The following is a 15,322-nucleotide window of genomic DNA, read 5'->3' as shown; positions in this document are numbered from 1 at the left end:
CTGCCATTATATTATAAGGCTCATCAGACCAAAATTAATTATGAGACAATGAGAATTCCATTTATAGCAAAACAGATGTAGTTCAATGTGCCAGACTGTACATTAAAATGTCAAAAAGTTCAAAATTAACCAACAGCTGAAGCCACCCTCTGCCCAAGAGCATAATTAATGCTTGTTGTTGTTCAAATGTTGCAATGTAAAAGCAATAGAGCTTTTATAAAACAGATAAATCCTTTAAAGGCGTCCCATTTGCAAAATCTAGCTGAACTGTCAAGGGAAAAGAGAAATTTTTGCTAATGGCAAAAGAAATGATTATTTTAGGGAGTGAATTAATAGTCTATTAATGAGCCTTGTTCCCAGTGCATTGTTCACTTCACACTTGACAGCAGCTCCATGGATCAGGATGGAATGCCTGTTCTTAACTGTGAGTTTTAATATTTTGCACTGAAAGATCATAATGTTGCTTCATCATTAAAATAACCACAAAATTAACTTTTGCCCCAAGGGAAAGACAGATGGTAGTTTGATGGCCTCATTATTCTTTTTAACAAGAGTAAAGTTTTACATTGGCTTATATAATTTAAGAGGATCTCTGAAGAAACTGATGCTCACTAGAAGAGTAAAAAGGACATAGCCACACCATGCAACTGAATTTCACCTTCCTGAACATCTTGTGTGTGTGTGTCTCCATATTTTTTTTTTCCCTACAGTAGGGGTCATCTCAGTGATTACTCCCAGTAAGTAAACTTGTGTCATTGGAGCCAGGAATAAGCCTAAATTGCCTTAGGAAGGGGAACATTTCACCTGAGCTGCAAACAGAGGGTCAGGTCTCACCACATGAGATGATGGCACGTGCTTGTAAATGAGTCAAGGAAGATGTGGGTAGTGATTGGAGGAGCTGAATGGCCAGAAGGTTTCCGGTTAACTTGGGAGCAAATTTGGGGGGTGTGCCTGCCATGTGTTTGCCTCAGCATGGCCATTCCCAATGGAGTACAGCTGTAGGGTACTTCCTATGGACTCAGGGATTTGTGCATGCTCCATGCTATGGAGAGCCTGACTAAAAAAATATTTGGCTAACTCACAGGGACTTAATTAATGCTCACAGTAGACTCTGAAATAAGGAGAAAAGGCAAGGGCTGATTACAGTTCATCTTCAGCTGGAGCATGAATTCTGCTTGTTTTAGTTTTTTGTGAGTGGTATGGGAAAAATTCACATGTTAATTCTGTCATCTGAAAGATCCTTGGGATAAAATGAGTGATGGAATGAAAAGGCAGATGTGTACTTGGTAGGTCCCATTTGTCATTGCAATTGCAGGAACCTGTTACGAGCAAATTGGGGTAGCAAATAAACATTTTTGATCTTTATGGACTTTAGGATGTGTGGCCATGAAAAGTGGATTCCTTGCTGACCTATGGAGATAACTTTGGTTTGAAACCTCAGCATTCTTAGGAACGCTCTATCAGATGGACTATATGGCAAGTTTGGGCCTCTGGTGCATTTCCTTATTGGCTGTGGTATAGTTTTCTGCTCAAATATAAGCTGGGAAGAATGTGTGACCAGTTCCAGCTGCTTCCAAAAAGTTGTTGAGAGCTCAGACAGCTTGGATTCAGGAGTGTCCATTGGACTCAAGACGGGGAGAATGACCAATTAATTCCCTGGCTGCAGGAACCCAGTGTTCCTTGGTGTGCCTTCTATATGGAGGGACTGCTTAGGGCAGGCTCACTGCAGCTCTGTGTGCTAGAATGGCACAAACCTCCCCTGGCTCTGCACAAGAGCTGACCTCTTTTTGTCTCAAATGCAGAAGTATTTTGTCTTGCCAGATTAAGTGGTCACTCTTCAGGCAAAGCTCCCATGGTAGCATCTATTGCAAGTTGACAAAGAGGAAATTGAATTGCAGCCATGGTTAGGTGGGAATTAGTGTCTGTGGGCAGCGCTGTCTTGGCACAAAGTTACTGTGCATTGCAAGCAGAGGAATTCAAGGCTGGCAGGAGGTAGGATTTACACAGACACATCTGACAGCTCAGGCTAGGCTGCAGTCTTTACCACTGTGGGGTTAAGATGGACAAAATTATCAAAATCCCAAATGGAGGATATGTTGAGAAAAATACTAATTAAATTTAGGAAATGGATCCTATCTCAGATTCACTTCTGAGTCACAGGCCTCTAGTGGAGAAATAAGTACAACAAGAAATTTAAACTCCAATTCAGATGCAATGGACACATTTCTATTGTCTTGATTTATATTAAAATGAGTGCTACCTACCTATTGCAGTCAAATGCAAAGGGTGAAACACCAATGAGCTATGATGAAATCAAGGGAAAGTTGTGTATTCCAGTGACACAGATCTGTACACTTCCTAAAATTCCTTCTCTTTGCTTCACATGGATGCTACAAGAGTCTTGTTTTCAATAGAGTCCCACATTCCACGGTGTGAGGCAGCTTAGGGAAGTCGCCTAGATGAGTGGGCTTGCTTTGGTTTGTGTAACAGTGTCTCTGTGAGTTTGGTAGTGACAAATCATGAGACAGTAAAAAATGCATATTGATGCTTTGGTAAATATTCCCTTTCTTTGGAAACTGGGCGTGTTTCCTCATTAGTACATGTAGGATATTTCTGCATTTAATCTATGTTATTTAAAGGGGAAGTGCTTCAGGTTCTAATGGGACAGACTAACTATCATAAACTTTTCAGCATCATTAACCAGAAAAATAACTTCATGTACTTAAGTCAGAGTTAAATCTTATTTCTTCTGAACCTTCTTTCTGAATGATCTGATGTTCTTTGAATAAAATGACAGAATTTCTGATTTGAATCTTATTTCTTCTGGGAAAATTTAATGGAAAATAATAGGGTTTTAGTCAAGGATTAATTTGGTACAGTGTTCTACATAGATTTCCCAATCATTGTAGGAGTTAAAAATCAGAATCCCTTGAATTGATCTAAGGAAGACATTTTTTGTAAGCACCAGAAGAGCAACCCAGTTGTCTCCTTTTTCAGTTTTAATGGTGGAGAATCTAAAGCATTTGGAAACAGCATAGGATTACAATAGATTCTTACAGTCCTTGTGACACAACTGTTCGATTATGTCGAGCTGAAACTGAGCATCTCATCTATTATAGAAAGAACAGTAGCATTTTGCTGCTGGAAAGCTTATTAATATATTGGATTTTTTCTTCTTTTTTGCTTTCCCCAGCGTTCAGCATCCCTAAGCTTTGTGGGCTTTCCAAACAGTGCAGAAATGGAATTATCTCCCACGAGGTTGCCCAGCTCTGCTGACCCAGAGGTGAAAGGTGCAGCTGCTGTGACACCTGGCCCGTCCCCAAATGCCCTCTGTGAGTGTGACACAGCACCAGAGCCCGTGCCCAGCTACAGCCTGGCTCTGGGCAGGGCTCCCAGTGACTCCAGCCCTGGGGCTCCTGCTGCCCTTGCTCCAGGTGATGCACTCCTGGGAGGCACTAAATGCAAGGTAGGGATGGCTCAAACTCCTCTGCTGAGAGGGAATCCACTTCCATTTACAGCACCTTATTGTTGGTCAAGCAGTCAAAATGCTGTGTCGATTAAAGTTTTCCTTGTCTGGTATTTGAAGACTGATTATGAATTACATTCTTAACATGAAAAGAAGGAAAACTCATAATTGAATTCTGCATTTCTTTCTCCCCCTCCCGCTGCAGCTAGAAAATGAAGACTTCAGTGCTGTGGATTGTCTTCTGGAAAACAGCTTGGCTACTGCTGGGCAAGAGGTAGTTAATGAATTAACCCTTTCTATGCAAAAAGTGATGGAAGAACCTATTAATCTTTCAATCAAAAAGTCTCAGCATTGCACTTCTGCTTCTGAACTGCTCAGCAACACTTCTTTCCTTCCTGTGAATGCCAGAATGAGACAACCTAGAAGCAAAGAAGGTACCAGGCTTTTAATTATTTCCTTTAGGTTTTGGGGTTTTTTTCATTCTTAGTACTGTGCACTGTAAGCATGATAAAGCAGTATGCTTATTAATATACTTACATGTAAATGTGCTTTTCCAGCAAGCTTCAAATGCTATCAGAGTACTTAATCCAATGGAAAAGTGTGTTTGATCTCATTTGTGGAGGAAAAACATGGAAATTAGATGCTTTGAATTTGTACCATCCCTCATCTGTGAACCAGAAACGAGCGTGACTCTGTGAAGTACCTGGAGTATTAGTTCTCTTAGAAGCACTCCTGTTAATGAGACCTGCAGTTATGACTACTGAAGAGCTGGTTTGAAAAGTCCAAATTCAATTAAAAAAACCCCACATTACTTCCAAAATGTAATGTGCCTTCTGCTAAGTCCTTCACATCAGTAGCATACCAAATTTTTGTTAACACATTGCACAGCATGTGCCTTTGCTTGGCTCTGTCTACTGTGGAACACTCCCTTCAGCCAAGGCCTATTTTCTCAGCCCTAATGGAGAATTAGATTTTACTTAACTCTTTTCATGGGCAAATTGCCAACATCGTTGTGCTACACTCTAAAGCCTCATTCCTGCAAACTCTGTAAGTCAATGGGGCTATTCATGCAAGCAAGGGATTGCAGGATCAAGCTGTTATCCCATGACTTATGCCAATATTTGGCTGCATTTCTCTATAAAAGATGAATTAATATTTCTCTTTCTGTCCTGTATTTTTATTCAGAGAATTCTAATTAGTACAAAGGAGGCCTAGCCCAGTGAGCCAAGGAAATGTGTTTGTCTTCTCTTCGATGTCCTATGCCAAACCCTGGCAATTATGGCACAATCATTTGTGTCAGTTGTAAGAATCAGGAGCACACCTAAAAAGCTGTGCCTCAGGCAGGCTGAAGGGTCTTGAGGAGCAGCAATGTGGTATCTGGGGTGGCTTTTGTGACACCACACACAGAGGCAGCCCCAGCATTCAGAATCTCACTGTCAGTAGTGGATGCTACAAATTTGCTGGGTATAAAATGCAGGCCCTGTTGGGCAAGGGGCTGGAAAGCCTCGAGTGTTGAATTCAGTGCTGCTCCCTTTTCACAAGGAAGGACCAGGAACAAGCAATTCCCATCCTGTCAGTGTTTAGGGACATGCAGTGAGGAGATGCAGTCACCAGTGCACCATAAAACATGAATTCTGCTGCAAAGGCAATGCTAACTCTGCTGGTGGCTCTGGGTAGGACTTGCTGGCTTCAGCAGCGCTGTGCTGCCAAGCCTCATTCCTTCTGGTAAATGTCTCCAGTGACTCATCCTTTTCTAATAGCAAACCTAAACATTTCAGCCTAATTTAAAACAAAATAATTCTTATCCTGGGCACACGGGATGTGGTAAAAATTGTGCAGAGTGTGATCATTTTCCCTCTCACAGCCATTTTTCTTTCTTATGACTTGCATAAACACCCTTCCCTCCTCTTCTCTTTCCTAGACTAAACAAATCTGATGGTTTCAGCCTCTCCTCATGGGTCAGGGGTTTGATTTTTTTCAAAACCACCTCATTCCTCTGTGCTATTTTGGGTTCTCTGCAATTAAGGAGTGCTGCCCACAGCCAAATGCAGTGCTCAGCTGAGGCCTCTGGGATGCCATGCAGAATCAGGGTATCAGCTCCTTGTGTTTCACATTCCTTGCTGCTGGTGATTCCCTGCAGGATGGCATTCCTCCCTTCTGCAGCAGCAGCATTAGGTGGTTTACTGTGTAGAGAACAGCTCACTTTAACCCTTAATTCCTTGCAAGAACATTTTCCGAGCCAGTTGTTTTCCTTTGGGATTACGTTCATCTGACCCTTCATGAGCATAGTACAGTTGTCTCAATTCAGTCCTACTGATTTAGGAGGTTTTTTCCTCTCATGCACTGAGGTCTATTTTTAACTGAAAATAATCTCCACAGTGCAACCCCTCTAGTTTGGTGTTTCCCATGAATTTTACAGGCACTCTTGTTTGATGGGCCCAGTTGCTGATGGAAATATTGGTTCATGTAGGAAGCCAGCACCACTGGAACATCCTCTGCTTTGACAGTGTGCAACGAGAGCTGCTCCTTCAGCTCGGTGTGCAGTCTCCTTTACTAATTCTGCCCATGACAGGGCTACCCACCCTCCACCTGAGCAACAATCACAAGTGAATAATGCCTTAGGTGTGATGTGAAATGCACTTTTCCTTGTTAGTCTTCATTTTATTGTTCCTTGTGGCAGGTACTGTTGACCTGAGCTAGATTTTATTTTAAAAATCATCTTTTCCTGGCCCTCTCTTATCTCAAATAAACCATGATATCGTGTTTGTTTCTTGTTTGTATTGGCTGTGTCAGACTAATTCCTAACAAAAGGTGAGATTATGAAATTTTTCAATGGACTTGTATTTCTGAGGACATCCACTGAGACATTTGTCTCTATCCTATCCCATCTCCCCAGAACTGTGTTGTTACTTGTGTTTAATGTCAGTCAAAACTACAGCCATATGCTGATACAGCCAAATAAATAGCTGATAGTTTTGAATTCATGTGTTTATATGTTCCAGACACTGGAGGAAAGAAAGGAATTCTAGTGTAACTTTTGTCCCATGGTGGCAGATGGGAGACACAGCTTACTTCCTGTTTTCAAGTAACTGGAATTATCCAGAAGCTTCTTAGCGTGGAGCTGGAGACCATAAAGATTCTTGAGCCCTGGGGGTTCAGACCTCATTGGGTCTGCTTTTCTCAAGTGAGGGCTGTATGGTAAAGAGGAGGAGGGCAACTTGTGTTGTTTCCACGTATATGGATGTGTGTGATATGGCTGTGTACATATATTTCCCTGGGAAAGAAACCGTTTCCGCAAAATATTTCATATGTGCTCCTTCTATTTAGAACAGAAGCTGTGGTTAAAAGAAAAAAAGAAAGACAAAGGCTCTGCACCAGAACAGAAAATAGCATGCACATTTTCTATACATATAGATGAAATTATTCCATATTTCACTTATGATATCATATTAAACACCAGTCAGAAGTACATGAATATTGAAGTACTTTCTACCCTAATCTGCCTGTGATATTATAAATATTTTATTCATTTTCTTATCTTCTGTTCCAGATTCCAATAACTGTGAAAAGGAACATTTTGAAATGGATATGAAAAGCAATCAGAATGTCAGGTAGCAGAGTCTTTTTTTTATACAAAAGCACTGACTGTGAAATTTTATGCATGTATTTAGAAAATTTGTCATACTTAATGATGATGGGGAACTTAAAAAGATTTCTAGATTCCTTATAGGTATTCGTTCTGAAAGTTGTAAAGTGCTCTCCAACTTGAAAACAGCAATGGAAAAGAAGCGGCGAATTCATGTATTTCTGTGTAATTTTCCAGAATGAGTAACTTGCCAACTTACCTCACTTCAACAATTAGAAAATCTTAAGCCCCAATGAAAGCTGAAAGATATAATGGGAACAGGATTAACTTTACCCCAACAATTTTATAAAATTTGATTTTCAGCCACTGCTGTGATAATATGGTAAAGTTGATGATGTGCTGTGTTTGTGCTGAAACCGGCCACACTGAAAAGTATAAAATATTACTTTAATTGTTATTAGTAATAATAATTACTTTTAATTAAGAATACAGAGAGCAGGGCAAGCTTTAGCACAGGAGTTAGTAATGCATTTACACATAGGATTATTTTAAAGTGATTGCATGCACATTTCGTAAAGAATTGGTTTGTGAAAAAATATAAAGATTTTCAGTGTCTGGCCACCAGAGTCACAGAGGAAAAGGAGCACAAACAATGGTGCATGAAACTGAGGACAGACGAGAATATTGTGGAACGTGGATGAATTTAATCACGAGTCCTTTTGACTCCAGAGGTGCCCCAAAGGAGCAGAGGATCCCCTATGTGCGACTGGAACGCCTGAAGATCTCTGCCTCGGAGGTGGGGGAGCTGCCGGTGTTCAAGCTCCAGCCGCAGGACAACGAGCAGGAGGGCAACTTCCTCCTGGTCATTGAGTGTGGCACACGGTCCTCAAGCATGTCTATAAAGGTGAGGGGGATTTTCTTCAGGATTTACCTGCCTTCTGCCCCTTATCCCACTGATTTGCAAGCACAGTGGAATGTTGTACAGTAAAAAAGTCTGCTGATTTGTTTGACCCTCAGGTACTTCTGTGATGGGTTGTGGTAAAGACAATACAGCTTTGAGTTTGCTGTGGAGTTCCCTGCATCTTCCATTTCTGAAAGTTTGTAGTGTTTTCATATACTAAGGAGCAACTTGGCTCACCTTTCTGCTTACAAATACAGGATAAGTAGCTTAAAGCTGGCCTGAATATGTATTTGAGTGCCAGGAACCGATCCCAGAAATCACAGTGTAAGAGACTTTTAAAAGCTTTGTATTCTATTGCTTCAGTGGAGTCTTGGGTGTGAACTTCTTTCCACAGAAGGCAACAGGAATGTCTGGTGGGAAAAAAAACTATATTTTTTTATGTTTGGGGGCACTGCAGGGGCTTGAGCTGTTTACCATAAAATTTGCAAGTGAGATTGTAGAATATCCTATTTCTATCACCTGTGGTGCAGAATCTGCACAGCTCTCTCACAGTGCTCCTACACTGTGCTATATGGAGGAAATGACCTGACCAAGGTGACCTGGCCAGCCAGTGGCAAATGCCAAGAGTGTGGACCTCCTGAACCCCAGCAGAGTTCACTGCAGAGAAGCACTAGGAAGCACTTGTTGGGGAATTGTTGGTAGTTGTCTTCCAAGTACAAGAAGTACTTGGTTATCTGCAAATAACTAATGATGCTTTATGCTGATGTGTGAAAATGATGATTGTCTGATCCCAGATTTTTCTTCCATCAAGATAAATAAAGATAGTCCAGCTGAAGGACAGAAGTCCAAAGAGGAGAACTCAGAGGATGGGAGATTTCTCATCTCCCAGGCTGCAGGACAGACACAGTCTCCATCTGTTGATCAGAAGCTCAGCAATGGCATCTCCAGCATGAAAAAATCCCCAGTTACTCAGGAAGTCAGTCCAATTGAAAATGAGGATTTCTGTGCTGTGTGTCTTAATGGAGGAGAACTGTTGTGCTGTGATCACTGCCCCAAGGTCTTCCATCTCTCCTGCCATGTTCCAGCCCTGCTCAGCTTTCCAGTGTGAGTATGGATTACATTTCACTACTCTGCTGTTCCTGCTTACTGCCTGGGGGCAGAAGATATCCTCAGGGATTGATGTTTCAGGCTTATGCAAGGGCTGCATCTCTCACTTGCCTTTTTTGATACTTTTTTTGTCTTACATGCAAGGAACTAAATGAATTATGAAAAAGAACTGATTCCTGTCACTGTGCCCTTTCTGCAGTTAACTGGCCTGTACAGCAAAAGAGGTAGCAGATCTGAACTTAAAAAACTTTCATGTGACTCACTGGAGAAAAATAAAAACCTAACTCTCATGTAGTATCTGGAGTGTAGACATCAGCTCTTCTTGGCAGAACAGAGACTAGCACAAGGGAAGGGCAATTAGTGAGTTCTTATTCAGTTTGTTAGCAAATTTTATGGGAAATGGAGGATTATCAGGGCTTTTGTGGAAATATTTCAGTCATTGTTTTCCCTAAGATACATTCTCTTGCAACTTGTCACATATGGATAGTATGCAATGAGCCAGAAATAGACACATGTCCAGATATCTGACTTGAAAGTGAGACTGAATAATGTGCATTACTGTGGTATGCAAGTCTAAATTTGTTATAAAGCATTACTAAGCAGAACCAAAGTCTACTTCATTTGAGCCAAGCTCAAATCATTGTCTCAGCTGAGAAAAATATTTTGTAAGGTATTAATTTGGAGATTCCGGTTTCTCCTTTCTGTTTAAAAACCAGGACTTTTCAGCTTTTGGATTTCATTCTTTTCTCTGGCAGTGGAGTTATCACCTTTTAGTTTAAAGCACTGTGAAAACCAAGTTTTCCTGTTAGAATAAACTTTAAAAGCAAAGTTAAACTCTAATGAAGTAAATTAATTTTCTTAACTAAAGTTCTATGTTCGTAATTTTTGAATATATCTTCATCTGTAGCTATTCAGACACTGATGTTGTAGAAGTTGCATCACTGCCTTCACAAAACTCTTTAAGAGGTTTCTGAAAATGCATCTACTGGCATGGACACACATGCCCTTGCAGGATTATGTCTGTTTGGTTTGGGGACCTGTGTTATCATCACACCTTTTCTGATAATGTTGATTTCTTAGATAAATATATCAATTATTGTTGCAATTGATAATAAGGATCTCAGTTATCAAAAAGGTCTGGGTTTGTCTTATGAACCAGTTGCTGCCTGTTTTTCTTGGTGGTTTTTTCAAAGCAGAACTTGAATCAGTGCAGCTGCATACACTATGGCTAAATTATTTCAAACACAATTTTGTTGCGTTCTTTTCCTTTCTGTCAGGAAAAGAGTTGTGAATAGAATCTGAAGTGATTATACTTTTTAAGTGGATTCAGATCCAATGAAGAATATCTCGTACAATGGGCTTCCAATTGCCTGCTATCATAATGCTAGTTAAGGATCAGGCTTTCCAAAGAGTGATTTCTGGGATTTGCTGTTTGACAAGGATGTGGAGAAAATTCCCCACGAGTTTTTTGGTTTCTTGTTTTGCAGGGGAGAGTGGGTGTGCTCGCTTTGCCGTAACCCCATGAAGCCAGAGGTGGAGTATGACTGTGAGAACACACGCTACAGCCACAGCCACAATGCACAGTGTGGCCTTGGTGACTGTGACCAGAAGGTGGGAATAATGATATATTGCACTATTTAGAGCGGGCCATATGATCTCAGCATGAGGCTTTGCTTTTTCATGAGATGGTTTTCACTTGGCTGCTACTCAACTGTTACACACAGCAGTAAATACAACAAAACCATTGTTATTGTTTGGTTATATAATTCTCTTCTTTCTAGACATTGCTGTTCAATTTTAAAAAGTTATGGAAAGATGAAGCAGGCAGATGTGGAATTCTTTTCTTTGAACAGGGAAGTCACACTCAGGAGCAGAGCTTCCACGAGTCAGTTTTGCCTGGTTTGTGACACTGAATCTTTTTCCTTTAAAACCTGGCACCTTCTCAGACATCTTCTTGGGTCAGTGCAATGACATTTTTGTGATGAAGACACTTTTAATTTGGATTGAAATCATCATACAGTCCTCTTCACATGTCCTATTAGTTCCCTTGAAGATATTTAGGCTCTTAACTCTGCCTAGAGGAAAGCTTATCATTTTACATATCTATTACTAGTTTTCTCTACCAAATCTTCCATTAAGTAATGGTCTTTTCCTCAAGTCCATAGTATTTGGAAAGCACAAATTCAATATAGATGTCATGTGTATATTGGTGATAACTGGACAGGGAGGAGGAGTCCACACAACTGAGTGCAGACGGTGAGCTGGTCCTGTTTCTACTGGGTTGGTACAACTAGGCAAAAATTATTGGGATTTGGGTCTCAAGTAGTGAAATTCTATTTAGAAAATTGAGTTGATTAAAAATGCCATTGTTTGTGAGAAAATAGGGCTTATAATGTTTATGTAGTGCATTTTTTTCACTAATAAATGAGCTAAACACTAGTATAAGTGTATTATCAGTTAGTGATGATTAAAGGGAAGAGTTTTCATGCAGTAGTACCAACTTATATCTATTCATGCAAACCAATGTGAGCAGTGGGAAACATTGGCCATTTAACTCTTTCCACATTGTTTCTGCTATTCTCCCAGTTGAGAGCCAAGGAACAGATCTGGAGCACAAAAAATAAATAATGATAGTGATTAATTCCCAAGAATTTCCAGGAAAATATTTATTTTCTTGCATTTCTTGACTATCCTTATTTTCCAAGGCATAGCAATGCTATGAGGCAAAACGTCCCCATGACTAGAGTGAAGTGTGCCATTTTGCATTCGAAATTGAGAATTCTCTTTTTTTTTAAAGTATGATTGATTAACTAAGGGCAAGAATGAAACTCCCTTGTTTTGAATTAAAATTGATTACAATTTTGGCTTCCACAGAAGTGTGAAAAGCTGGTGCTCTCCCTGTTCTGCAGCAGTATGAGCCTCCCATTCCATGAACCTGTCAGTCCCTTGGTAAGTACTGCATGTAGAGGGATCAGAGAGAATCCAGAGAACCTCACAAGCTTCTCCTTTGTCTTCTTGAAAGATAGTAATGAGGGTTTTTTTCTGAACAGTATTGGTTCCTAGGGAAGGGTGGGTGTTTGCCTCTTCCAAGTGCCTTGAAGGTGTCAGGCTAGGGGCAGGGAAACATTTGGCCAGTGCTCAGGTGATGTCTGGGTGCCAATTTAAGAAGCTGGTAAAATGGCAAAGGTGCATGAGGTGTTCCTGTGATTAAAAGAGTTGACTTGCCATGTACATGGAGAATATTTTACAGCCATAAGAGAAGTCTTTAGGGGCAACCCTGAACTCCCTCTTTTCTTGTGCTGTGCACACAGGAGGTAAATGTGACTGTGCAGGGAAGATGTAGAGATATCTGCTTCATCCATCCTCTCTACATTTGCAGTATTAACTGTCTGCATTAAGGAAGATGGAGACTCACAATATTGTAACAGTAGAGCACCATGTGCTTAAAGTTGAAGAGGGGAAAAATAAAGGTTGTATGTGAAGGAGTAGTTCAAATAATGATATAAAACCCATTCCACCTAATAAAGCTTGTAATGAACTTATGGAACAAATTACCTAACAAGTAGGTTTAGACCCTGACAGATTTAAGGAGTGGGATATCCTGGTAGCTGATGCCCATTGAACTTTTTAAAAGAGTGCACAGTATCCCATTTTGAGTCACTCTTGACAGACTGCTTCCCAGATTATCAGCGGAAAGTATCACAGCACATTCTTTTTGTAATTGCTTGAGGAAAACGTCAGCTAGTTATCAATGTTACATATATTAGTGATCATGGTTAAATTTGCGTTGTGGTTATCTGGGGATAAACTTCACAAAGTGCAAGCAGCAGAGTAGTCACTGAAGTGTGCTATTTTTAGGATTAGTCTTGCAAGCAAATATGTTTTAATCAAATCAAAAAGCACCCAGGAAGATGATGTGCAAGTGTAGGCACTGGAAGATTAGAGCTCTCTACCCTGGTGCAAGGATTCCTCTGCAATGACTTCTGTCCAAAATTTCATAGAAGTCACTGGAGAGGAAATGTTTTAATGAAAAATGTCACATACCTTCCTTTTATTCTTACTGCAGGCTCGGCATTATTATCAGATCATCAAAAGGCCAATGGATTTGTCCACCATACGAAGGAAGCTGCAAAAAAAGGACAAGTCCCACTACTGTGCACCTGAGGAACTTGTGACTGACGTGCGTCTCATGTTTTGGAACTGTGCAAAGTTCAATTATGTATGTTTCTAAAATGCATGAGTGGGGGGAGATAAAGCAGGGGCTGGCTCTTTCAGTGGCTGTCACACTGGTGCAACTACTGGTTCCATGGAAGTCAGATGTAGGATTGGGATAAACAGAAGTATTAATCAGTTTTATTCTTTGGAAATTATGTCAGGGTATTTTTAATGACCGGATTGAAATTTGTATGAAGTTACATGCGTATCTGAGAACTTGAGATATATATGGATCTAAAGAGGGACATCTTCACAGACAGCTCTATGGAATGTTGCTGTGTTTGCTGTGAGAAGCCAGTCATAGCCAGTAAAATACCTAGGGAAAATAAAATGCACAGAAATTCCTAAGCAGTGATGACTGCTGTTCTTTCTAGTTCACTGCACATCTCTACTTCTTAGAGGTGCACAAATGTGTTCCTTAACAGCAGCATCTGGTTTTTACTTACACTGGAAATGTAGAGGGACTAATGGGCTGTACAAAGTGTGCAGAGACTAATGGAGACGTAGCAGACAGAGCCAAGGAGAGATGGTGGGGTGGGGTAGTTATCTGGGTTTGATCCTAGATGATTTCTGCATGTGGTAGCACTGAATGGTTATTCATTCCCTCACAGCCAGATTCCGAGGTTGCTGAGGCTGGACGATGCCTGGATGAGTTCTTTGAAGACAAACTGAGAGAGATCTATCCAGACAGGCATTTCCCTTCAATGCAGCAGGATGACTCTGATTCTGAGGATGTGGAGAGCCAGAACAGCCCAGTGCCATGCCAGGATTTCCAGTGGCCGTCATACGGGCAGGAGTGTGTGCAGCCCAAAAGGAAACGGCGCCACACTGTAAGATTGCAAAAGCAAAAGCACTTGGTTGCCAAGTGGCCTCCCTGCTAACTCTGTTTACAGCTACTGATGGGAAGTTTTGGCAGGGCTGTCTGACAAAACTGTCAAGCTTCTATCACGGATGTGTGATCAGTTCTACATGTTATATCATGGTCCCTTGAGTGGAATAAAGTGTCAGATGTGTATAAATGTGCGAGCAGGAGCAAATGAAGCCTCTTAGGCTGCACAGTTATCTTCCTAGCAGAAGGTTCTGTCAAGGTTTGTAAAAAGATTAAGCCATTTAGCTATTCATTGTTTGTTTCCTTTGTACACAGGAAAGCGAAAAAACTAAAAGAATGATGTTTCAGCCAGCTAACAGCCTTCCTCAGGTATGACCTCCTCAAGATATGAGATTTGAGGAACCCAGCAGCATGACTGGCAGAGTTAAGGTGTGTGGGAGGAAAGCAAAGCGCTCGGGCTGTTTATTGAAACTCTCCTTTTCTGCTGACCATATGCCTTATTTCTAGATCTTGTGGATAGACAACAGATCCAAAATGTTTAAATCTGTCAATATTCCATCTGTTAAATCATGTATATGTTTTGCAGTGTTTACACTGAAGTACTAATGTCTTGGTCACAGTTAATGATAAATAATAATAAAAATATCATCCTAATAATACCTCATACTGCAGTACTGTTTCATAATCTGTTCAATGGGACATCTCTATTTTACAGAGCACAGGTAACCATGTCATAATCTTGCAGCCTCAGTGTGAATGTTGGCCATGCTTTGTGACAAATACAACGTGTAGCCATTAAAGCTGTAATCCTGTTGTCTTACTCAAGGATTTTTCTGGGAGCTTGGCTGCTCCAAAGCCTGTGAGATAATGTAATTATCTGATTAGCTGTTTCTTTTGAAGCACATCATTTTCATTAAATCAGGAAAGAACAAGTGATAGTAATACTAAAACAGGGGCTCTGTGAGAGCTGGTTCTCAGTGGGTACCGGGTGCTCTGTTTGAAAGGCATCATTCTTCTGGGATCCAATTCATGCTTGGTAAAGCAGTGTGGGATTTCATAGCTCTCAAAGGCAGCGTTTTTATACAACCCAAGGCAGTTGTTTTTATATAAAGTAGATATTGGAATTCAGCAAATTAACTATGGAGCGAATTACATGGTTCTAGAAGTGCCTATAAACTAACATCATTTATTTCTGATTTTCTTTTTGCTTATTACCTG

At 40.6% G+C, this 15,322-nt stretch overlaps 1 protein-coding gene across 1 annotated transcript in view; it reads left to right on the top strand.

The window, feature by feature from the left end:
* Window positions 1-14,479, top strand: part of TRIM66 (tripartite motif containing 66) — a gene marked incomplete at both ends in the record, with an annotated part of 45,031 nt that extends 30,552 nt beyond the window's left edge. The window contains 10 exons of the mRNA XM_084208005.1: window positions 3,194-3,466; window positions 3,672-3,900; window positions 7,017-7,077; window positions 7,782-7,956; window positions 8,765-9,057; window positions 10,548-10,671; window positions 11,935-12,009; window positions 13,127-13,279; window positions 13,887-14,105; window positions 14,420-14,479. Of these exons, the coding sequence (XP_084064131.1) occupies window positions 3,194-3,466; window positions 3,672-3,900; window positions 7,017-7,077; window positions 7,782-7,956; window positions 8,765-9,057; window positions 10,548-10,671; window positions 11,935-12,009; window positions 13,127-13,279; window positions 13,887-14,105; window positions 14,420-14,479 (1,662 nt within the window). The remainder of the gene's footprint in view (window positions 1-3,193; window positions 3,467-3,671; window positions 3,901-7,016; window positions 7,078-7,781; window positions 7,957-8,764; window positions 9,058-10,547; window positions 10,672-11,934; window positions 12,010-13,126; window positions 13,280-13,886; window positions 14,106-14,419) is intronic.
* Between the last annotated feature and the right edge of the window lie 843 nt (window positions 14,480-15,322).

This window comes from Fringilla coelebs (genome assembly GCF_963513975.1).
Source record: "Fringilla coelebs genome assembly, chromosome: 6".
Taxonomy (NCBI): Eukaryota; Metazoa; Chordata; class Aves; order Passeriformes; family Fringillidae; genus Fringilla; species Fringilla coelebs.
The sequence above is the reverse complement of the archived record's forward strand: the minus strand, read 5'-3'. Positions and strand labels throughout refer to the sequence as shown.